General features: G+C 42.8%; 1 protein-coding gene across 2 annotated transcripts in view; it reads right to left on the bottom strand.

The window, feature by feature from the left end:
* The window catches only part of TMEFF1 (transmembrane protein with EGF like and two follistatin like domains 1), a 114,372-nt gene extending 90,485 nt beyond the window's left edge, over positions 1–23,887 (bottom strand). The window contains exon 1 of one of the 2 annotated variants that reach the window (XM_030943990.1): positions 23,229–23,887. In XM_030943990.1, coding sequence (XP_030799850.1) covers positions 23,229–23,463 — 235 coding nt within the window. In that variant the 5' untranslated portion in view covers positions 23,464–23,887. The remainder of the gene's footprint in view (positions 1–23,228) is intronic. The other variant, XM_030943989.1, reaches the window with a different exon arrangement.
* Between the last annotated feature and the right edge of the window lie 1,580 nt (positions 23,888–25,467).

Genomic DNA, 25,467 nt, shown 5'->3' with positions numbered 1-25,467 from the left:
TAAAAGATCTTTGCCCTGGCACAAGAAAGTCAACTTCTGTGTAAGATGAGAAAGGCAAATGTAGAATAACAGAAGTGATTATAAAGCAATTAAATTCACAGATTGCAGTGTCTTTTTTTTCCTCCATTCTATCAAAATATGTATGAGGGAGGAGAGCAAGTTTAGTACTTTGTAAAAAATGTAGAGAATACCATCTAAATCTCCCATGATAAACATGAAACACTAAAATGTAGGGATTAAATTAAAGTGTAGGAACAGGCACTCCCTTTGCTTTTGTTAGAAATAGTAGGAAAACCTGCCAAATTCATTGTTTAAAATCCTCATTGAAACTGGTCCTAAGATGCTGAGGAATTTTCTGTCCTACGGCTGTACAGAGACAGAGCTGCTGCTGACACTTGTAACAGTGCAGAGCAGGCAGGAACCACACCACCTCCATAATTAGGAGTCTCTGTCTCCAGGATGTGGCTGCTCTAATGATGTTCTCCAGAGCAGATCCAAACAGTAGGACAAATTTGTCAGGAGCTCTTTGAGCAAAGTCTGGACCAAAAGAGGGAGGGACGTAATGTTTATTTGTTCACACATCAAACCTGCCCAAGGGGGCTGGGTATGGACCAGCTGGACAAAAAATCTGCCCAAATACCTCCCCCATTCAGCCACAATGAGAACCTGCTGACTGCTGGAAGCACCTGCATGCACTTCACACACTTCAGAGAGGGGATAAGGACATATCAGTGAAAATGACGCAAGTAACTTTACACTGCAGCTTTAGCAGTAGGACTAAAAGGGGCATCCAGATCAGCTGAAGGGAACACTGGGTGCAAGCAATGAAAGAAATTATAATTTCATTTTTTCACTCATCCTGGACTCTACAGACTTCTTGGAAAAGGACACAATGACTGTGCTTTCCCCTTGTTGTTCCTAGCACTGGGAAACAAAAACTTTCTTGAAAACTGGGAAAAAACTTTCTTGAAAGTCTCATGGTCCCCTGATTGCTGGATCACATTCAATTAAACAGAGAGGAAAACATGTTTCTGATGTAATTCACAAACAGCAAAAGGTCTTTGCCCTGCCACAAGAAAGTCAAGTTCTGTGCAAGATGAGAAAGGGAAAAAAATGTAGAATAACAGGAGTGATTATAAAGCACAAGAAGATCTTGGAAGTGAGTTTTGGTGAAGGAAGATGATGGCCAAACACAGAGCATGCCTGAACACTCAAATACTAGGGAATGCATTGTTCCTTGCACATCCTGTGGTGGTGCTTGTGACAGCCCTTAGACCCAGAGGCAGCAAACTCCACCTCCTGCCAAGGTGCTGCATCTCCTGCTGACAGGATTCACACTCTGCCTCACACAGTTTTACTGTCTTGACATATCTGGTCCTCCAATTTTTTCTCTCTTTTTGTTTTTCTGCTCTTCAACTTTTGCTTCACTAATAAGCTCATTAAGTACAGCAATATAATCAGCATCTCATTTTCCCCAGGGGATGGAGAGAGAAAAAGGAAGGATACTACATGGTAAATGCTATCATTTCATTTAATGTACATCAGGCAGGTACCCAAATACCATGTCTGTGGGCTTGTCACAGCAACACATTAGCAGAACAAAATGAAGTGGAAGGGCTGCCTTTATCTTCTCTGTCCATAAGCCTGAAATATCACAAACCTAAGAAGGAAAAGACAAGGAGAAGGCTTTCCTCAGAGAGGAAAAGGATGGCAAAAACGGGCGGCAAGACAGACATGAAAAAACCACAAAGAGCTACAAGATCTGGAAAGATCAAGCAAGCAATGGGCTGCAGAGGAACTTTCTGAACTCTTGTGTCCAGTGTGGAAAGCTGGAGAAGGTGGCCTGTCTCTCATGCACAGGGCTGTTGCCAGAGGATGGGACAGTGACTGGAGTGAGTGAGGAGCTGAGACCCAAGGGCTGCAAGACCTTTTCTCACAAAGAGAGATATTGTCAGAAATATTCTTGCTCAAGGATGTATCCTGTTTCTACCACAATTCTGCTAACTTCTGGTAGCAGAAGCACACTAGTAGAACTACTGCTACTCTAGTGTATTGCTACTGGAGAACCTTACATGGAGAATGTGCCTTAATGGGCACAAGGCCATGTGTTTGAGCCAACCCTACAAAAATTATATACAACACAATGCAGATGCCCTCTGTCCAGCACTAACCCACTATGCTATTCATCTGTCAGACAGCTCAGTCAAACCCAAATGCTGCCCCAATGGCAGACAACTTAAATTGGGTTGTCCCAGGGACAACCTTAAAATAAAAACTCCTGTATGTACATGTTGGTGTACTTATGGTGTACCATAATTAGACCAACAAAGCATTTGCTTTGTCTTCCTCAGAGTGTGGAGCATGAATTACAGGAGCAGAGTCAGACCCAGATGGCCTTGTGCAATGGAAAGGAAAACAGACACTCATTAAAACGTCGTCTTCCTCTCTGCTTCCACGACAGGTCAGCAAAGTTTCTCCAGAACTAGGAGATCCTTTTTCAGTCTGGCAGAGGCATTCAAGGGAGAAATATACAGCTAGAAGATTTTCTGATTAATCTGTCACTGGCCTGCATTGCTCTTGGGACAGCACACCAGGACACCGTGTTTCACCGGCAGCTGAAAAACTCACAACTGTGCCTCCTGTATTTAATGTATGTTTTTCAAATACAGCTGTAAAAATTGGCTTTCACAAAAGGGCCCTGGTAACAATAGAAACATTTTTTAAATAATTTTTTACCCTACCAGTTTTTTCTCCAAAACACACATTCTCTTACACTTCTACTATGCAATAAGGTGTCTTGCTTCCACGAAGTGACCAAATCAAAACACAGAATGACAGAAAGGGCATCCAATTATGAGTCCATTACTTTTTAAGACCCGGACAGAAAGCAACATCAATTTTCTGAAAAATACTGTAACATATAAAATAATACAGTAATTTCTGAGTTGTTTAAAAAAAGCATGTAATTTAAACTTCACCATATAATTTCAATATTAAAATAGTCCACATATAGGTAAATATAATGATTTGAGAATCTCAAATCAGGATACTAAATTTCATCACAAAACATCTTGCTGTTGCCAAGATAAAAGGCAATGAGGATCAGCATGTCTACATTAAGCTCTGGCAGTGTAATAACATAACATTTATGTTGGAAATAACTAACTAAAAGAAAAGAGGAATAAGACTTACTTTTCTAAGTCACAGTTATAAAATTATGCCATCATTTCTCCATAGAGACTAGGGGACAAAAATATAACATTGGGTGATTCCAGATTTATAAACCACATGTATCTGAGGATAAAAGGGCACAGTTTCTTCATCACCAGTCTAACTTTCTCCACCAAAAGTTTGCAATAACTAAGAAAATAATGCCAAAATCTAATTGTATTTTTTGAAGTAGAATGGCCTCCAAATGAGTTTAGAAACTTCTGTCATATCAATCTCACTCATTTTAATATGGTATTCTAGGTATAAGACTATGCTCAGAAAATCCTGACAATATAATTTCTTTTTAACTACAAAGCATAACTAGATGTTCCAATGAAAAATCTTAATCAAAAATCATTAATTAAATTATTTGAATGAGCTTGATATAAATGATAAAGATGAAAAAAACAGCTTGTGCATGTTGCCTATCTCTGATTCCAAACTGGAAAAACACCTGGCCAGTTTAAATTTAAAGACTAGATCCAGTCACTGTATATGTTAAGTCCAGCACCATCTGTGATTTAATTTAATTTTTCTGAAATTAATTAGGAGATTTTTAAAGGTACCAATAACCATTAGATAAGTACTTTCAGCTTTGAAAAATCTCATTAATGATAAATGTATGGAATGAAGATATCACAGCAAATTAAAAATTATGTGAGTCTTTCAGGGTGAGTTTTTTAAGTATTCTTGATCTAATATCCATATCTGTTAAGTCTGAAACAGTATTAAATCCTTTTGAAAGCATCTTCATTTTCAATATTTAAAGCAGTTGAGCACTTCAGCTCTGATCTAACAAAACAGTTAAGAACATAAGTATATAACTGCAGAATTAAGCATGTGCATATTTTCAGTATTAGAGGCTTAATCTGTCATTTTGGCTCACGGTCTGTTAAACAGAGAAAAAAAATTATTTCTAAGGGGAAACCACAATAACTGATAAAAGAATTTGGGTAAATATCCACTAGCAGGGAGAACATTTGGTTCTCTGGGTTTTAAGGCAGAAAAAAAGAAGAAAGAAATTACATTTTTGATGAACTGACTTCCCCTCTCCTTCTTCCTGATGTAGGATGCTTTTCCTCAGGAATCTTCAACATGTTTCTCTTCCCTAATCCTCTCACTTAGCCAACTCCTCAGCTAGATGTAATGCCTTCTTCCTCTCTCCCATCCACCCTGTTCTTCCTGTCATAACACCTTTCTCCAGTTTCTTGTCCAACACCCTGGGTGCTGCCCTTGACCTCCCTGCCCAGGTCCCATGGCTGTCCCCTCCTCACTGCCTTCCTTCCCCACTGCCTCTTGCCAAGGATCCAGTTCTGCTCCCTAATGGACAGGAAGAGCTCCTGTTTTCACCCCATGTTTTCTTCTTTCTTTGAGGCCAGCAAGATTTTTACACTCTTTCCAAGCTGATGTCTCCAAGTTCTGTTATTCCTACTCTTCCTGTCCTTACATTTGCCTCTTCCTCTTTCTTCAGCATTTACCTTGAACAAGCAATTTTAGTCTTTGTTCACTTCTGACTGAAGACCACTCCTTTTTCACTTGTTTTATCCTGTCTCAGTCCCTTGATTCAAACTTAATAATGAACTCTTCCTTCTGATATTTTAATTTTCAAATCCCTTTTCTCTGAGGAACAGCTTTTCTCACCTGCCATTCTGCCACAGCTTTTCTGATACCCAGACAATTGTCCTCTCCACCTCACCTTACACACTGACCTTCAGCAGACTCTTCCTACACTGACACACAGAGCTATTCCATTGCCTAGGAAAGCTCTCTGCTTCCATTACTCTCCTGCTGCCCTGTCCACTTTTGACTCCACACAGTGAATTGTGCACAGCTGGCTTGGTAGCAATGTGGCTGCAGTAATATGAACTTTAGCGTGAAATGAAAAATTTACTGAAAAGCAGGACAAACAGTCTGACATTTCACCCAGCCTCATCTCCTTTCAACCAATGTCCTCTTCTTGGACAAAGACAGACAAAACTATGTCTTATTTTAAAGTCCTTGCCCCCATCGGCCTAAATCTATTGCCTTTAGAGAAGTTGTTCACTCGCTGCATTTCTCACAAGTGCACCTTTATGTGGCTCTGAGTGTTCCCTGTCTTGACTTCACCTTCTTGGCAGTGTGCCTGCTTGGCTGAAAAGAGCCTTAATGAATTGAAAATACAAAAAGGGAGCACACAAGTGTAAATAAAGATAAGCAAGACAGGAGGAGAACAAAAGCATTGCCTGGGCACTCTGGCACAAAAACAGGAAGGCAAAAGCCCAGCTGGAGCTAGCAAGGGACATAAAGGTTAAAAAGAAACTATTCTACCAGAATGCTATTTGCAAGAGGAAGGTCAGGAAAGATGTGAGTCTGCTGATGAATGGGGAAGAGACAAGTAACAGGCATCAAAGAGGCTGAACCATTCCGTGTCCTTTCTTACTAGTCTTCATAGACAAAGCCTGCTCCCGAGTCCCAGTAAATATCAACCCCATTCAGAACACACAGAGCCAGACAACAGCAAAGCAGCAACAAGTTAGAGACTACTCAGAGGAAACCAGATGTGTTCAGATCCACCAGGCCAGGTTTCACCAAGAATCTGGCAGAGCTGACTGATGTGACTGTGTAGCTGTTGTCAATCAGCTGTGAGAGATGAAGGTCAGAGGGCAAGCTCCTTGATGACAAGGAAAAAGCTAACATTATTCCCATCTTTATGGAAGTGCAAGCAATGCAATGAAGGGCACCCAGGGAATAATTAGTGGGTCAGCATCACCTCAGCCCCAGGTGAACATCCTCTCCATCCATCACTGAAGACAGGAGAGGATGACTAGCAAGAACAGCCAGCATGGATTTTTCAAGGGAAAATTGTGCTTGACTTCCTCACTCTTTTCCACAAAGGAAGAGTTCAAAGGGAGAGCAGTAGAGGTGCACTGTAATTAGATTTGTGATGTTATCTCCCCTTTTAAGCCAAGGAAATCCAGATGAGATGGACCCCTTGGCTGCAAACTGACTGGACTGCCAGGCTCCATGGCTTGACATGCCATAGGCGGCCAGGAAGAGCAGGGACACTGTGGGAACTCAGCACATCACTCTGGATGTCCAGAGTTGCCAAAGACCCCTCCGGGGGGCTCGGAGATCCTGGCATGGTACCCAGAACACCTGGTGGCTTGACTTTGATCCTTCTAGCGAATTGCCAACTTGGTATGGGGATTTGAAAGTCACACGGGTTTGAATGGTGTAATTACAGGGTGTTCATGGGGTGGAAATATAGGTTTTGAGATTTTTGGTATAGGGGTTATGGGGACAAGATGGAGGAATCAGGGCATGTCTCGTCCTTCTTCTTTCTTCTTCTTGTTCTCCATTTTCTGCTGTGATGTTGGCACTTGGGGATTGGTTTAGAACAGAAGTGCACTGTCTAACATAGGTGATAGGTATTGGGAATTAAAAGTAAATATGATATACGTAGTTTGTAATATAAAAGACGACACCACCTCGGGAGCGGCGGAGAGTGCTCGTGGCAGCTGTGCTGAGAGGAGCTCAGCTGGGCGGAGAGAAAACTTTGTAGATAAGAGATAATAAACAACCCGAAGACTGAACATCAAGGAGCCCAGTCTCATTTTTCGGAGCGCGGGGCTGCCTCAGGACCACCCAGCACATCTCAGGGCAGAGAACAGACAGCCGACCCGAGAGGACACGTGCACTAGGATACCTTCATCCACAGCCCATGCTGAGACACAGGTTACCATGGGCAAGCACACAGGACACATCAGGTTGCGAGGAAGGGCAGGAGTAGATGGATGGAACAGCCACTGTGTCCTCAGTTTCCCTATTGTCCAGTGCCTGGAAAGGCTGCTTCCATAAACACAAAGGGGAAAAACAAAAAACCTGTATATTCTTTGCAGTGTTTTGAATCAACTCTCATGCTAAAGTGGAGAGGGTTCACACAGCTCTTTTAGAAACACAGCTTTTTTTTTCCTTGGGGTTTGTGCTCATAAGCCAAGCTGGCAGATGCAGAGCTTGTAAGCTCAGGTGATGAAGCAGACCCCAAGAGACAATGAGCTTCAGCAGGTTAAAAATCATTAATGTTTCTATTACTTGTTTGATTAGATGATTAAAATTTACCACCAAGTGTGTTTCCAGAGATATGAACTCGGAAAAAGGGGATTCCTCTGAGATAAAAGGTTTATGTTTTGGTTTGTTTGGGGTTGTTTTGTTTTTGCCATTCAAAGTGAACTCAGTTGCTCTTCTTTTTTAGCTGCCATGCTTTCTTGGATTAATCCTGTGGGGTTTTTTTTCCCTATAGCAGCGTCTTGTTTTCTTACTCCTCCTAGAAAATACAAGAAATGTAATAGCTCTGTGAGGCTTATGTATATTTGTTGTTCTTGTGACTGCATTATCACTGACATTTAATGAAAATGCATTCCCCATATTTTGTTAGCTGAACATGCAACTGCTTTTAACTTGCAATAACTGCACAAGCCCATTAAGAGATGCTTCCCATTATGCTGCCATATTACTTTACAGATTTCACATTTTTTAGCGGAATAAAAAGTTTAATTGCTTCTCAATTTTGGGAACAACAGTGCTTAACATCTTGCATTAGATTCCTACCTCATCTTTTGCTGTTTCACTCTGTGTCTATAAAACCTTTCTCGCAGTTAAAATTCCTTTTGTGCAGATAGATTCTGTCATGTGTAATGGCGGGAATAAAAGTAAATATATTTAGTGAAGTGTAACATGAAGAACAAGGCAAATTAAACAAGAAAATTAATCATAAGCAGTGCTTCTATGCTGGCTATGCAAGGCTCCGAAAAAGCGAACAAACTCTTTCTTTCTGACAGACTTCTTTAGTCCACAAGATTTCTGCCCATTTTGCAGAAAGATAAACACTGAAATTCATTATTTCAATGTAGTGATGAAAATCTGTGGCATAAGACATATTTATGTCTGTAATGAGGTCTGTCCAAGCTAGGGAGACATTCAAATTTCACTAAGGGGTATGAGTTCATGGGGAAATACCAAGAACCCACTCAAAAGTTAATCCTTATGTAAAATGCAGAGGTAAAAAAAAGTTTCTAAAGGTTTTATCCTCCTATTTGATTGACCTCTGGAGTTCATGCTGCCCCACCAGCTGGGCAGTGAAGCATTGGAATTCCTGCTCCAGGACGTTCTCCAGGTGGAGCAAAGGTACAGTTTGCAGGCAGCTTGCTGGTACCAACAGGGACAAGGACTCCTATCTCCTTGCAATCCCTTCCTGCTCTCCACTTCATGGTCCTGTCACATCTGGTACTTGTCACAGAATCACAAAATCACAGAATCATTTGGGTTGGAAAAGGCCTCCAAGGTCATCAAGCCCAGTCTTTGTCCAATCTCCAGCTTGTCAACTAGAGCTTGGTACTAAGTGCCATGTCCAGTTATTTCTTGAACAGCTCCTTGGATGGTGACACTAAGAACCAAGAAATCACACTAATTCAAAAAATACACACTATTTGCTGCACTAGGGTTCTCTGCTTTTTAGCTGGTGCTAAAAAGCCAGTTGAGAGCAGGGTGCATTGAAGGCTGAAATAGGTGAAACCCTTGGCAAGGTCAATTTCTAATACTCTCTCTCATAAAAGCATTCTTTGAAGGGGGATTTCTGTCACATTCAAAAATCAAGTCGAATCCGCTCCCCAAAACTAAAGTACAATTTTCCGTTTCTGCTCTGCAAAGTCTTTCCAGTGTCATCTAATGAGATTATTCAGTTGATGCTTCTAAGATACATAGAATAAATACTTGTTTCACTTCTATTATTTTCCCTTTTACAGCAAGAAATAAGACAGTCTTACTGACCCTGAGAAAAAAAAGCTGTACAGAGCTTCTGTAGGATAAGTTGTAAAAGAATCTCAGAAACATACCCATGAAAACAAGGATATTTGACTTACTGGAGAAAATGAGTTTGACACTTCAAAATGTTGTTATTTTCTAACTTCTGAACAGCTCAAGCAAACGTGGAGCTCTTTGATTTTAATGCAACTTTCTAATGTTAAAGCTGCAATAATACACAGAGCTGGGAACTGTATTTTTAGTTAATGGTGTATAACATTTTCCATCATAAGATCAAGTTTTAAGTTGTTCATGGTGTGCAGTCTCATCGTTTTCATAGAAAACTTCCAGCTGTGTAGTTTTTAAGAACGAAGCTGGGGCACTCACAGTGTTTTGTTCAGTTGTTTGGGTTTTCTTTAAGTGACTAAATTGTAGCTATTGTATTATTGTGTTTGAGCAGGTTTGCATTCAGGAGCTGAGACACACAGTGCAGTGAAGGAGGTATGAGTTGCCAGGCTCACACCATTTTATTCTGCTATGTGAAAAAACATCCAATCCACCTGAGGTGTTAAGCTGCTGTAAGAGGTTTATCTGTTATGTGCCACCAGCAAAACTGGTCACAGGCTCCACCTTTCATGCACCCTTTTTTAATGATGTCCCAGGTGAGCTCTGGCTTCAGCATTTTCAAAATCTGTGCTGGCAAACTTGTATATCTGTCCTACTTGTCACATTCATATGGTCTCAGTGGTCTCCTTGCCCAAGAGCAGAAAACAGTCCGAGTACAAAGCTGAGAATTGGCTGTGAAGGAAAGAGACCTGGCAGGTACAGCATTGTGGAAAGACCACAGGAATGCCAGAGGAGAGGGATCACAGAGTGGAAGAGGCAAGGATGGATAAAAGACAGCCACTGGAAAACATGGGATCCTAGGCCTGAAGAGACAGCCCAGGGTTGCTAGGTCTTTTCTTTCTGATAAATATGTGAAAAAATTCCATGTCTGCTTTTCAGGTGGCTGGTTGATAGAGAACTACTTCCAGTGGTACCCACTATGCCATTAATTCAAGTAAGAGGTCTCTGCCAGGATATAATGGTCTTAGCTTTTCTTACAGACACTTAAAAATCAGTCCATCCTTAGAAATGTCTGTGTTTTCCTTAGTTGTTAGTGGGGAGATTTGTTCTCTTTTCTTATTTCCTGAAGAAACTTGTGTTAAGCAAAGCCATATTAAAAGCGCAAATCAAGAGCTCAGAAACAAGAAGATTCATGAATTAATGTTATTTGAGCAAATGTAATTTTTATGTTCTTGTGCAATGCTAGACAAGTTTCTGAAATCAGATTTTCCAGACATGTTCACTAATTGGGCATTTCTCATTGTCTGGATGCTTTTTTTCCCTCAAAGCAATTCAAGCAGGGATGCAATAATTCACAGCAGTGGAAGCTGTTCATTGAATATATCAAGTTCTATTTAAAATATCCAAGTATCCATATCCTCTATTTCTCAAAAATCCAAGATTTCACCCAGACCTAAAGTCTAACTAACACCAAAAAAAAAAGTGTAAGTAGTTTTCACATTAATATGGCCCATGTTTAATTTTTAGAGGTGTTTCAAAGCATGTACAAAAAAGTTACTGATCATATTGCCAAGGTGGGAAATTTCTGAATACAGAAATTCCTGAATACAGAAATTTCAAGAGCAAAATTATTGTAAGAATGTTTACAATAATGTTCCTAATATATCTTCTCTTTAATATATTTCTAAACCAGGTTTTTAATTCCATTGGTAAAACAGAGTTAAGAAAATAGTGTATGGTGGGATCAATCAAAAAGAAATGGGTCATAGGTCTGAGTGCAGAAACAGTGACCAAAGAGGCCTGATACCACGGCAGATCTCCCCCAGCCATGGGGATGACACACTGTCAGCATGACAGCCAGCATAGATGACAGCTCTTTTGTGGGAATGTTCTATTCACAGGAACAGAAAGAAATAGCTATTTGCAAGTTGCAGAACTTTACTACATATAGGAAATGAAACACTGGCTTGCCTAAACATGAGTTATCAAACAAAAAAAAAAAAATTAAAGGCTGTTGTAGTTATTGGTGGTCTGAAAGAATTTAGTGCTGACACTGCATGTTCTAAACCTACAGACATTAAAAAAAAAATAACAGGAATACACTTCAAAACTTACTTAAAGGGAAATGTACCATAGATCCTGCCAGTCTATATCAAAATCCAGAATTTATAATAACATCTTAAGTGGTTACTGATTTCAAAGAACTAAGTACCTTTTCATTTTTAGAATACTAAATAGAAGTTAATTCCAACAAGAGGGTACTCTCCATGTAAGAGATTAAAATGTAACAGTTAGATCTCATAGTTTCCAAATTAATATGAAAACCTATGTTTCCTCTTGCGCTTCACTCTCATTAAAAATCCTTTAGCAGATCTATAAAGTAAAAAATCATTGTGGTGCATTCTCACAATACACAAGCTTTTGTAAAATAATATTAGATTCCTATTTTGTATACAGTAAAAGGAAATAAATTAACTCCTGGATAATATCCCTGAAACATTAGCAGTATGAATGGTGCTGGAGCATAATTAGGTTTGCAGAAACTCCCTCCTCTGAACACCCATACACTATGCTATTTAGGTATAGTTTTGAAAACTGTAATTAAACAGTCAGAAAACCACTGGAAAAGAAACAAAATAACCAGCCACATAAAAGTCACAGGGAGAAAACAAACAAACAAGCCCCTGGTTGATCATTTAGGTTTCTTAATGAGTTCTGGTAATTCCAGTAAGTTACAGAAGCCAGGAAGAACCTGAGCAGCCAGCTCCCTTCCTTGCAAACTTTAACAACTCTATTACGCTTCAAAAAACCAAATCATTGCTCAGCTTACTGAAATAACATTTTTCTCCTGTATGCATTCTTGTCAGATAAATCTATAGCTAATAATTCCTCTCTGCCTGCTCGTTTATCCATACTGAAACGCCAGGAAAAACACAATTCCCGGAGCTCCGGCTAAGCCCCTTTGCCAGTCTGGAAAGGATTTTCAGGAGATGAGAGTTTGTAGTCAGGTTACAGCATGGATTTCTCAGAGCAAGGAATGCTGTCCTGTTTCATCACCTCTGGCAACGATGGCTGGCACAGGGCTGGAAGAGCCACTGGGTTTGTGGAGAACTGGTGGAACTCCAGCTAGGTTGGAGCTGATGGCATCTCTGCAGCAGCAAGCTGGACAAAGCCACTGGACCTGAGTGGACCTGTGACACTCAGCATTTCAGAGCCAGAAACAAGCCTCTTCTAAGGGACAGACAGAAGGCCACCTCTTTTTTCAACATATTCATCCATCTCTCCCTCTTCCCATCACACCACTTCCAGAGTTTGAAGCAGGTGGAAATTATTCACGGCTGCCAGCTGGGGATTCCTGCGGCAAATGTAATGCTGGATTAGAGAGCTCACGGGTTGTCCTCCCAGGGCCACTGCCAAAATCTGCCTGGGGTCAGCTCACAGGTCTTGAGGGACACCTCCTAATTGCTGTAAATTAGCCGCCACTACCCGGTGGGCAGCAGAGAACCAAGGAACTTTGCCTTGTTGCTGTCATTCCGCCCTTGCCTGCAAAAGGACATCTCGACTTTGCCAGGTGTTCGGACAGCTGGCCAAGTGAACAAGGAGCAGAACCTCGTCCTCCCCCAGGCACGGCCAGTCAGGCCAGGGGGATGGGCTGAGGAGGGGCACCAGACACATTATCACCCCTGCTCTGCACCCTCTCACTGCTAGGGCACTGGGAGACCTTGTGTCGCTGCTAATCTGAATTTAATCTGTGTTTTCTGTGAATGCAGGGCCACAGACTCACTCACTTCACAGCCTCAGTCAGCTGTCTGTAACAGCACACCCAAAATGGCAGAAAAAAATTCAGCCAGCACAAATCTTCATATAAATATAGCAGGAGGAAAAAAACTTCAAAACATAACAAGCTTAAAGGTAAACATGCACATGACTGAATTCTGCCTTTTGTCTCACACCCACACCTCTGAAATGGAATAAAAGGACAATTCAGTCCTGGAGTACACAAACACTGACTGAGGTACAGTTCATGAGTAAACCCAGGTTGAACTGGATACAAACATGTCCATGTAGCTTGGAGAAATGTAAGCAGTTGAGCCCATGACTTTGGTACAGCTCTGGATGCAAGCCGATGGAATATCATCAGCTCCAATCTGTAGAGCTGTATGAGACTAAAATTTACAGGTTCTTACTCCTTACTCTGAACAAAGGGAAATGTGATTTTCACAAAGACCATGATCTGGGGGCTCCCGTTGATTTTAATCAGTGGTTAGTAATTCTGGAAAAAATCCTTAGGTAGTGGGCTTTGCTCTACTGCTTAGGAAGTCAGACCATCGGTTCCCTTCCCCTGTTTGTAAAAATCTTTTAAAATAAGTTATTCATGGAGAAATACTAAGAAATACTAAGAAAATGAAAGACAATTTGGATATTATATTTGCATGATCAACATGAGATTTTTGTTATATGCTTTGTTAGGTGTTTATCAACCTACCAATCCTCACTCCCAAGGAAAGAAAAAAACAAACCAAATAACAAAATGCCAAAATCGGAGAACAATATGGCACAAAGGTCTCTGATCTCATTGACTCTTTTCAGAAATAAAAGAATTTTCTCACAGAGGACACATAACAGCAGATTCTGGTTGCTTTCCACAGTAGAAAAGAGACAGGTTACAACCTATTTCTTTCAGTTACCTGCAGTCACAGAAATGCATTGATCCCTTAGGGTGGAGAGGGGACCAAAAGATGGATTTTCTACCAGCATGGCCAGACCTTGCTGCTGCCCCTCCTCCCTACAGAAGCAGCCTGAACATCATGGCATTCCCCAAACAGTCTATCCTGCACCTAATCCTTACATTTAAAAAAAAAAAAATTCAAAACCCAAAGGAAACATCTTAAAAGTGGAAAATGAGCATAGAAGCCACCTTTTCTTAGTCTTTTCTACATAGAGACTCAATGCTTCACAAGGAAAATCAGAGAAAACTAATGAAGAGCTTTTGGTGGTAAAACTATTCTGATTTCCTGTAGTCTGAGTAACTGAAAGAGGCTAGGGACACATTTTCAAGACTTTTAAAGAAAGATGTAATTATGTCATAAAGCTAGTATTGGTATCTTATAATCTTTCATTAAGTAATTCTGAATGCACTGTAGGATGACTCTAAATAGAACAGAAATATCTATTACTATAATACAGAATACTAGTAAGTAACTCCTGTGACAGAAAAACCTATGTATTTGGGAAAGCACTGTGAAAGCAGTGAAAAGCTTCACTTTTCCAAATTAACTCTGATCTCCAGATTTTGATACTGAATTTTTGGGTCATTATGTTTGACTAATATAGGGGGCTTGGTATATAATACACCACTTTAGATTACGTTTATCAAGTGTCTAACAAAGCAGGATGTTTATCTCTTTGTCTTCTGGATGAAGACTCTTTTATTATAGTGTAGTATCTTTTGTTTTAATGCTGCTCTGCAGTGGATTGCCAGCTCATTAATTTTTCTGCTATAACACCCAAATCCCTTTGCTGATCAGTGTGCTGAATGATTGATTCCCTGCTCCCAGACTAATTTTTTACATTGGACTGCATTTACCATCTGGTAGATAAATCACCCAAAACACTCAAATTCGGAGCCTGGTTCCAGTGATTCTCTTTGTTTGTTCAGTCAGCAGCATGAATATCACTTGCAAATGTGGAGATTGTGTTCTCTCACCTGGATAACGGTTCCATATTGCAGACACAGGTTTTAACAAAGAGCAGGAAAAACAAAAAAAAGAAAGGTATCTGTTCTTTATGGTTTTTTGCCAAAATTTTTGTTTCATCCCTACCATAGCCACTTGCTTCTCACATGAAAAAGAGTATTTCTTACAGCACAGAACCATATTTTGCACATTACAAACACATTTAACTGTTTTCACAAGGACATCCTTTGTAGATGTAAATACCTGCAAAAGTGCGGAAAAGGACATCCCTTGCAGTTAAAACAGAGTAGAAATACAATGAAATAAATTGCCTTCCCAACCCCATGTTTTATATGAGAAAACAATTCTATAACCTCAACAGGAGCCTGCCTGCTTTATTTTCACATTTATAACCTTGAAATGATACTTCCATAAAATTATACTTCCAATCAAGACAGCATGAAAGAACTCTGCCTCACAGAATTGTCTCTGCAAAATCCTGGGAGAGGTGAAGGATGAAGAAAAAGCTCTGGGAGAGAGGTGGTGCTTCAGGAAAAGAACCATTCATCTGCCCACTGCACGTGGCAATGTCACTCGGGGAGGGGACAGGACACCCCTTTCTTTAGTCTGAGGATCTTTTGCTGTTCTTTGCTGCTCGGGAGAACCCATTTGGCACAACACACTGACCTCTGCCTCTCCCAGAGGGATCAGGCAGAGGCAGCACACAATCAGAGTCAATACTAATTAGCAAAATGTAAACATTTCATTAGATCAATGCTTCCCTGAATTTCTAAAGCAACAAACTGCTATCCAGCCACAATTTTTTATCAAATTTTTGATGGAAATACCTGTTGAAAACTCTGTTTTAGCTGTCTATACCAACTAGCTAAAGATTTTATAACTTGTTCTTGTGTTTTATGGACATCCTTAAGGATTAAAACTTGAATTTTCAAAAGCACTCATTCATTTTGAATGCCTAGACTATTCTGTACACTTTTGGCACATGCACGAACACCTTTAACTATCCCGTCTCTCAAGCTTTTGTGTTGCTCTGGCTAAGAATCTTGTTCAGTTCAAAATTTCAGAGAAAATAGAGCCACTTCTGCAAATGATGTTTATCCAAACACTCATTCTTTGTACTCATATGTGAAGTGTCTGTGAATAGGAAAGAAAGCAAGTAAATCTCTTGTGAGGTACAACAAACTCCTCCATACACTTCAGGCTTAAGCAACAGGACACTTTGTCACCCACGGCTGAAATATGTGTGTTTACAGGAGGTTTTCTATAGCCACAGAGCAGCAGATGTGAAGCACGTTTTCATGGAGGGCTGTGTTCCTTCTTCTCTCACCACCTGCACAGCTCTCATTGGTTAATAACCAAGACTGGTTAAAACACTTCCTAAAGCAGCATTTTTTGGTCAGATGAACCCTAACGTGTGTCAGACCCTTGAAGCTGGGTAGGAACAGTCAGGGCTGAATCTGGGATAAAGCAGTTGGAGCCCCTAAAGGCGTGCATTTTGTGTTCCCTCGAACACACTGTGGTGATCAAGGGCAGATTAACCAGAGTTTGCACAGTTCCAACTCTCTGGCTTGCCTGACTGCCCCCATTCACCCCATCTGCTTCCACATGGATCCCATGAGACTCATGGTAGGCACAGGAGATGCCCCAGGGCCTTTCCTACAGGAACACGGCTGTTGACTGCCAGCAAGCCAGGCAACTGGAATGAGGCTGCCTACAGCTTTGCAGCCAGGCAGAGCCAGATTTCGGGAGGTTTTGGCCTCCAGACAAGACCTTAGAAGAACCATTTCACGTCCTGAACACCCTTTTGTCTGTTTGCGGACATTATACCTGTTCTTTTCCTTGGCTGCTCTCTCTGTCTATGCATCTTACAAAAGTACAGAGAGTTTTGCTCCTATTTAAGATACATAGGAGCACACCGAGGTCTCAGCCTGATGGGAAAAGGTGGAGAAGACCCAGCACCTACCAATAAAAGTCAGATGACTTCAGAAAAATTACTGACAGTTTTGTCTTGTTCCAGATTTTCTTCCCTTTAATTTCTACGTGTTTTCCTGCTGGCCTTAATTAACACTCTTTTTGAACCATGCATGAGGATCCTGCCAGCTTGAACATAGTTACATAATGTGGGTGTTTCAAGACTGTAACTGCAACTCAATTTATTTTTATAATACGAAATCAAAAGAGAGGTATTACAGGGGTTTAATTTTATTCCAAACCAGATCCTTTAAATGTTGTTTCTGTAACACATAATCTATTATCAGAAAAGTCCTGCCTTTTCAGTCCTTACAAATTGTCTACTGTAATGAGAATTTAAATTATCCTAAAATAAATCCCGATTTGCTAGTCAAACACTGCCTCCTCACAAACCACACTATGACCAGTGAGGCAGTTTTAGACCAACGTAAAAGAAATTGAACACTGATATCAGTGTAACATTAAATTGCTCTCTTAAATGGAGAAATTCACATCAATAGATATGCAAATGCATGCAGAGCCTGATCTGTCTACCAGCTCCCAGCCAGCCAGGCCTGGGGATGTAACCAGGTCAGGGAGAACTGAAGTCTTTCAGGTACTCTTGTAGCAAAGGCTTTCACTGGCAGCTTGCTCCACAGAACACAGAAGTTCCCTGGAAAGAGTCTTGAAGAGAAAAAAAAGACCCTGAATTTTTTCTCCTTTAAAATAAACAAATAGTAAAACATATGAGTCATAAATCCTAGATACCTAATGGCAACTAATGGCACCACTAGATACTGTCCTAATAATACAAGATTAAATAATTCTGCTTTCACATCCCCCTGAAGCCATCTGTGAACTAAATTAGAACCAAAGACCCATTGTAGCTCATCAAGACAAATAAACAGATTTCAGGTTCTCCAGGAAACTTTAATTTCATCAGATCACAGTTTTGACTGCTGAGCTTACTCCTAATCAGATTTTTTCTGTAACTTCTTATCCTTTTGTAGGAGAAAAATATCATACAAAGAAGACCAAGAAATGGTTTCAAAAAACTTATTATCAACTGATTTAGTGAAAAAAGCTCTTCCTTACACACTTAGGAGTTCCACAAAATACAGCTCCACTCCTCCACTCCCCACACTCTCTCTTTTTCTTCCTCTATTGCTCTATATTTCTAAATTGTAAGAATTTCAAGATGATCTAGGAAAAAACTACAGCAATTAGAGGGGACTGTTTAGTTTCCAGCATAGTATTTAATTATCATTTTCTTATTATCTAAAGCTATTTTTGGGATACAGCATTTTTTTAGAGTACTTCTACGAAGAATATCCTTGGTCTTCAGTTCTGCAGAGCACTACAGTCAGTTTAGAAAAAGACAGGCTTCCACCTCAGTAATACCAACATGTGCCCTATCTCCACTCCTGTTCCACAGCACCTGTGAGCACTCAGTGAGGAGGACCTGCAGGAGTCTCGAGTCAGAAGAAAAGATCCTTTTTCAACATCCCTGATGTTCAGCATTCTTCCTTCCACAAATGTTACAGCTACTGTTATCCTGGGAACTGTCTGCTTTGCCACTGTCTGCTTTGGGGACACTCCCCAAAGTCTGACCACAGGCTGGAAAAGGCGCAAGTGCTTTCAGCTGATGGATCAATGGTGGAATGGAATGATCTCTTTCCAGGAAGAGGGTACAGACTCCTGTCAATATCAGTCAGATTCCCTGCATTTGTACTTCTCTATCCAAAGTTCTTGGCTACAGCTTCTTTTTTTTCCTAGTCCAAGTAAGTACCAACTCTCCCCTTTATCCAGTCTACTGTCAACTCCAGAAGAAAACAGGCAAGATATAAAATATTTATCCCTACATCAACAGGAAGAAAAGGACCAGACTTCTTTTTTTTCCCTTAATAGGAATTATCCAAGAGATCTTGGTACAGGAAGAATGCTTCCTTAGCAGTGTTTTCCACAACAAACACAGCTTCTTTTTTCTTCTTTTCAAAAAACCAATAAAGAAATTGGATTCAATCCAATTCCCTCAGTCAAGCCTCAATTGCTCCATCACACTACTGGTTCCCACTAGTGACAATGATGGAGTGACACCTGTTACAAGATGATTTTCTGCTATTCTGACACTTTCAATTCTACTTTAATTACCTTTTGGCTCTTTAATCAGCATAAGAATCTGTATTGCAAGGACATTTCATGTCTAGGCAATTACACTAAAGGGAAACAAATATATGCATGCTACTGTCCGAGTTTTAATTTCTCTTTTTAATAATTGCTTTTACTTTTTATATGTAGTTGATTTATATTCATGCCTTATGATAGTTTCTCAAAGTGACATGTAACGTGACTGAGTTTAGATCATTTACTTCAGAAGTTCAATTGGCACAAACACATATCACATTTTATTTGGCTTGACTGTTATAATTCATTTACAGGAACATCACTCACAGTATCTTAGATAAAATAACCAATTATTCCGTCTACCATTTCAGATCAAGTGGAACTATGCAAACACAAAAAACATGTAATTCCTAAAATACGATAATTTACCTGAACCTGTATCTCTCTTACATCCCTTGCTCTTAAATGTTCTCACCAACATGGCTGCATATCTTTAGCACAAATTGGTTTTGCCCTGTGTAACTTAGAATTATATAGCAAACAAAACCCCTCATCCACTTAATTTGAGCAAAAAGCACAAAGGATATGTCTGTTCTAGCTGATAAGCACAGATGAAAGCCAGTCTTGAGGCCACATCTCATTCTGGTTCACAGAGCCCCCACTGAGCCCAGGCAGAAACCACGGCTGAGCTCCAGAGACCAGCAGTGCCTGAGGTTTATATCCTCCAAAATCCATGGTCACATCTGCCACATGGACTGGGCCAAGGGAGCTACATGCTTGTGTTCACTCTCCCTTCTTACAGCAGGGACAGCCTGGATCCGAGCTTCAGACAACACAATAGTTTGGAGTGAGAAATAGTGCACGTAAAACTTATTTTGGCCAACTCACTAATTATCTTAAGGCTTTACCTCAAGAGTAGATATACCACATAGGAGTAAATTTAGACCTCATCTTCTCCTGAGGAAAAACAGCTACAACAGCACCATAATAGGTGTCCATCAATAGTCAGCCTGGGGGATTCCCGCTACAGGATCTGGAGGACAGACATGAAGGCATCTAAGAAAGTAATGGAAACAAATGCACCATATTCACATTTAAACAGGATCCCATCTTGCTCATTCAGTCCTCAATAAGCTGTCTTGAAAAAACTTTATTTTTACTCGGTTCACTCAGAGAGATCTTACGAAAAGCAGGGGCAGCACACAGTCTGTGAGACCCATAGATGGTGCATGGAATCATCCCTAGCAAGTCCATTTTATCACATGAGAGAACAGCACACTGAAAGGCTCACAACACAAGCATATCCCTGTTAATTAAAACCCTGGGTGCACACACCCACACCGTGCACTGGGCAGTGTCTCTCATTGAGTCTGTGTACCTTCCATCCACATCTGCAGCATTTGGTCAGCTATGATCCAGCTGCAACCCCTGTGGCTCCACAGGTGACCGGAGCACATCTCACACCAGAGATTCAGCCAGGCTAACACTGCAACTGGCGATGCCCACGCACAGTTTGTGTCTCCAGAGAGCACCCTCGCATTAGGAGCTCAGGAAGGAACTACACCTTGTGCTTACCTTCACACATGGGATGCCAAATAACCCCCTGTAGTTCACAGCTCCTTATAAGGACACAGCTACCCCAGAGCCCGAGCCCAGAATCACACCACCAGCACATGGACAGGCAGGGAGTATCAGGAATGTTAGGGAAGAAGACTACAGGTAGCACTGGGAATAATACATCTCTAAAACACCAGCCTAGGACTGTCTTCTCCAGAAAGAAATACCTATTTTGTTTATACCCTATTCTGGGTAAAATGGGGTTATTTTATTTCATTAGCTTAGCAAAGTATGGATTGACAGATGAACAAACACGCACAAGTCCACATTGTCAATTAACTCCAGATACGTCTTAATTCTGTGTTTCCTGCTCTAATCACTTTATCAAATGTTCTTCCTTTGGCCAGGCATGATGCAATTATATCATAATTCAACAAAAGGCCAAGCTGCAATGCATGTGCCAAAGGAGCAGAATCAAGGCTGAAAAAGCCGTCTTAATGTTCTTGTTGTCTGCCTGTGTCCTCCACCTTGTAATGTTCTTTTGTTACAGCAAACTCTTTCTTAAGCAGCATATTCTGTAGCAATAAAGGAGAGGGCTTCAGCATTTCTGAAAATAAATAACAAATAAATAAAGGTATCTATATACTCTAACAATGATAAAATACTACCAGCCCAGGAACATCTCAAGAAGTGCAAAAAACCTGTTAGGGCAGCAGGTCAAACTGATGCACATATTAAACTTGCAAAACAGCAGAAGAAAGGAGAAGCATTTTGCTTCTTTGCATATGGAAAGCAATTTAGAGAGTTCAGTAATTTGAAGAAGTAGTAGTAATGTTCTCAAGTTGAACTTTCCGTATAAACAGCAATGTACATTGTAGCAGTCCACTGAGAAGGGTGCTAATGCCAACATCTGGTCCCACGTGTAAATACAGGATACTCATCTTTTTCAGGGAGTAGCTCCTTCAGTAAAAGTTAATGAAGCCGTGCAGAGGTAAGTGAGGGGAAAATCTGACCCAGATATGGTGTGTTGATGTTAGTTCTTTCAAAATAAAGTTGAGCACTGAAACCCTGCCATTTTGCATGAAACAGTTAACACACAGTAGAATCTGACTACTGCATTTAAAACAAAATTTTCCTTCCATATTTTTGGAGTTACCCTCAAAAGAGTGCCTGCCACAAGTATGTATATAGCACATACATTTGCTTGTGCCTATTTTTAGTAGAACCAAATCAGGCTGAATGCCTTCAATATAGCACACGGTCTTCTAATTCCAGGCTGGAAAGCCCCCTTTCTGTGACTGTTTCGAAATAATGATATCCGTGTTCCACATCATCTTAGAAACTTCCTCATACATTTCAGCAGCCTTCCATATTTAATCTCACTGATTTATGCTCATGCCATGGTCTAATGACCCATATGTCTCTGATGGGTAAGCCACTAACGCCAGTGACACATTAACCTATTAACCTCTCTTTAAAAATAACCATCATATTCATACAAACAGAACGAAAAGTCAGGCGGCAGCAGCAAAACAGTAGCATTGTGGTACTGTCACACAGTAACACAGTGTATATCTAATGGGTAAAATGAAGAGGAGCATTTCAAGAATGTGTAGCAGATTTATTGTATTGCAAGACCATTTTGCCACAGTTTGCTGGTCTGCGAATTTGATAGCCTGCTTTAGCAGCATTATCCGTATTGTAAAATGTAATTGGCAGGAAGATCACTCTTCCGTTCACTCATTTCTTGAAATCTCTGGTACAGTTTGGGGACCTTACCCTGGAAGGCACCGAGAGTTCCTTCCAATGTGTAAATTGCCTTCCAATCCCGCTGAAGACAATGGGAGCTGGGGGGGGGCTCCGCGCACAGGGCGAGAAACCTTCATCACCTTGGAGAAGGCACTTTGTACAGCTCTCGCTGGCGATCCGTGCAGTGCAATAAACCTATCATTTTAAAAGGCAGGAGGAGGCATCCACAGCCATTTTTTCAGAGAAAAAAAATAAATTCCCTTTTCTACATAGTAGTTTTAGAAGACAAACAAATCTTTCTAAAAACCTGTAAACTTTATATTGTATGTATTTACTTTGTTCTACTTCAAAACCATCATATCCCTCAAGATCTAAGAAAACGTGCTGCTGTCATGACAAACCACATTGCAACCCCACAATACCAGCACATAATTATGTATATTATGTATGTCATTCAATCAAAGCAGGCAAAAACACAAGAAAGCTTATTCTGAGCACATCGCGGGGTATTTTGCTGCCTACACCTCACCCAGAGTGAATCTCTACGACAGCCGGCAGACAGACGGGCGGAGAGGCTACCCCGTGGCTGGGCTGCTCACAGCAAGAGTGAGACCCAAGAAACAGCCCGTGTGAGCCATCAGGGCTGCTCTCCCGGCTGCCACCCGGCTCGCACCCCCTGCTAGCGGCAGGACGGGCCCGGGGCAGCGGCAGGGCAGGACGGCGGAGGAGGGGGCGGGATGCGGGCAGCCCCGGGGCGGCCGGCGCGCACCTGCCGGCCCCGCGGCGGGGGGAGACAGCAGCGGGAGCAACAAAAGCCGAGAGGCGGCGGTAAAGCCCTTCCCCTCGGCGGGGAGACCTCGGAGCGGGGGCTCCCCGCACCCCGCAGAGGGGCATCTCCCGGCCGGCCGGGGAGCCGGGGAGCCGCCCCCGGGGCCGGGGTGGGCGCCGCTCCTTTGTTTTCCGCCGCCCGCAGCGGCACGGCGGGCCGGGCCGGGCCGGGCCGGGCGGAGCAGGGGGGCCGCGCTCAGCCCTCCCTCCACGTGCACGCGCGGGCTGCCCGCAGGGGTGGGCGCGGGGCGGGAGCCGGCGGGGCATTACCTGAGCAGTTGATGCCTTTCCCCTTGCCGCCGCCCTGGCACTCGGAGCCGGGCAAGGGATGAGAGGCGCGGCCGGCGGGCAGCGCGGAGAGGGCGAGCACCAGGAGGGCCGAGGTGTAGCAGAGCGCCAGCGGGGGTCCCGCCCGCAGCAGCGGCCGGGCGGCGGCCGGGCTCTCTCCCAGCATGGCGAGGGGCGGCCGAGGAGCAGCGGGATGGCGGCGGCAGGCCCGCAGCATCAACCGGAGCCCGCGGCGCCGCCCGGGCGGGACCCTCCTTTCTCCGCCGCGCCGGAGCGCACCTTCAGCATCCCCGCCGCAGCGGCCGCACGGACCCGCTGCTGCCGCCGCCGCCGCCGCCGCCGGGGCGCGGGCAGGGCTGTCCCCCGCCGCGGCCGCGCTCCGTCCGCGCCCGTCCGCCCAGCGGAGGTGCCGCCTCGCCCCGGCCGCGCTCCTTTGTGCGCGGCGCCCGGCAGCGCCGCCGCTCCGCCTGCAACAAAGGGAGCGGAGCCGAGAGGCTGCTGCTGCCGCCGCCGCCGCCGCCGCGGGGGGGGAGGAGGAGGAGGGAGAGAGAGAGCGAGAGATGGGGGAGGAAGCACACGTGATAGCAGCCCCCTCCCCGGGGACCGGAGGGGAGGTGAGGGGCTTCTCCTCGCTCGGCGGGCAGGGCGAGCGGCGGCGGCAGCGCCCGCCCTCACGGCGGGGCCGCCCCCGAGGGAGCCGTGCGGGGTCCCGGGAGGGCCGGGCTGGGAGCGGGCGCAGGCGACAGGCGTGCGGGGACAGCACCGCGGGGTGAAGGGAGCAGAGAGGGTCCCCAGGGGCGTCGAGGAGGGAGGACCGCTGGCACAGCGCTTGTCACTGTCCGGGGTGATTTTTTATTATCCACTAATAAGCCGGCGTGAGTGGGGTTGGAAAGAAAGCAAAGAGATCACCTCTTCTATTAATTGTAAGGGTTGTGTTTAATTTTTACTGAATGGAAGCCCAGCATGTATAGCGGGAGCGTTTGCACCAGTCCAAGTCAATTAATATATTTACGGTGAAGGCAGTGAGTTTTTAACAGGGTGCTTTTACTATCTACGGGTTTTCCAGTCCCTTACATGGAGACACTTCAGAGGTCAGAAGCACTGCACAGGTAGAAGGTACCAGGCACGTATCTTGAGTACAGATGCTCAGCATGTATCTGTGTGGCTGAAAGCTTTGTGTAAATTGACAGCACAGTGACTGTTTTTGCATAGTGAAAACACAAGACAATGCTTTACATTCAACGAGATTTTTTCCTGTCTCAGTTGGCACGTTTCATGTGAGTTTTTTTAATCCACTGTGCGAACCATTTGTTTTTCAGGAATAAAACCTGCCTTTTTCCTTGATCTCTCTGCTGCTACACACCGCTGACGGGCTGTAAAGTGTAGAGCTTGTGTGAGGAGATCTGGCTTGCACTAAGGTATAGCTCTTGTGTGAGGAGACCTTTGAGCAGTTTGTTAACCAGAGCAGTCAAGAGCAAGGCCATAAATCCAGGAGTAAGCTTTGGGAGGCGCAGTGGTCAGACATATAAAGTCAGATTGTTGTCTGTTTAAATACAGCATTGAAGACTAAGTCCTGTATTAGTAAGCGAGCAATTTCCTTTTGGCAGAGGGGGTTCAGCACTGGCTGCCTCTGCCAAGAAAATGTTCTTCTGTAATTACTTGGTGATGCTAGATGCAAGAAGAGCTCTGCTCCTCAGTAAGGTGAGGTGCATTAACTCAAACGGAACTGGTGCTGATGAAACTGGGCTGCTGAGGTACACAGGCCAGGATGTTCAAAGCTCTCTGGGTTTGCATGCTGCTGTCTAAGCAGATGAATCTTTGGGATTTTTGGGTCTTGGGACTGGCAGAGATGTTTTGAAGGTAGCATTTTGCTGCTGTAGGAGCAAATGCTGTGTATACCTTCTTCTCTGAAACACATCTAGATCCATCTTACACTAAATATGCTGTTTTACTGTACCTTTTGCTGAAGGGCTGGACCAGAACAGCCCTCTTCTCAAACACATTCAAGACCAGTTCATACCCATTTGTTCTTATGACATCCAGTGTCCCAGTTAGTCATTTCTCTTTCCCTTGCATTTAAATCTGTAATACATTTATAGGCAGTAGTTAGAGCCACTGTTTGCAGGTCTAACCTATCAGTACATTTTATTACTCTCCTCCTGTAAGACAGAGCCTCTGTAGCTCAGATTTTACTGCACTAGATAAGTTTGGATTCAGCTTT

Source organism: Camarhynchus parvulus, chromosome 2, assembly GCF_901933205.1.
Source record: "Camarhynchus parvulus chromosome 2, STF_HiC, whole genome shotgun sequence".
Classification (NCBI taxonomy): Eukaryota; Metazoa; Chordata; class Aves; order Passeriformes; family Thraupidae; genus Camarhynchus; species Camarhynchus parvulus.
Note: the sequence above shows the minus strand (reverse complement) of the source record. Positions and strands in the feature narration are given on the sequence as shown.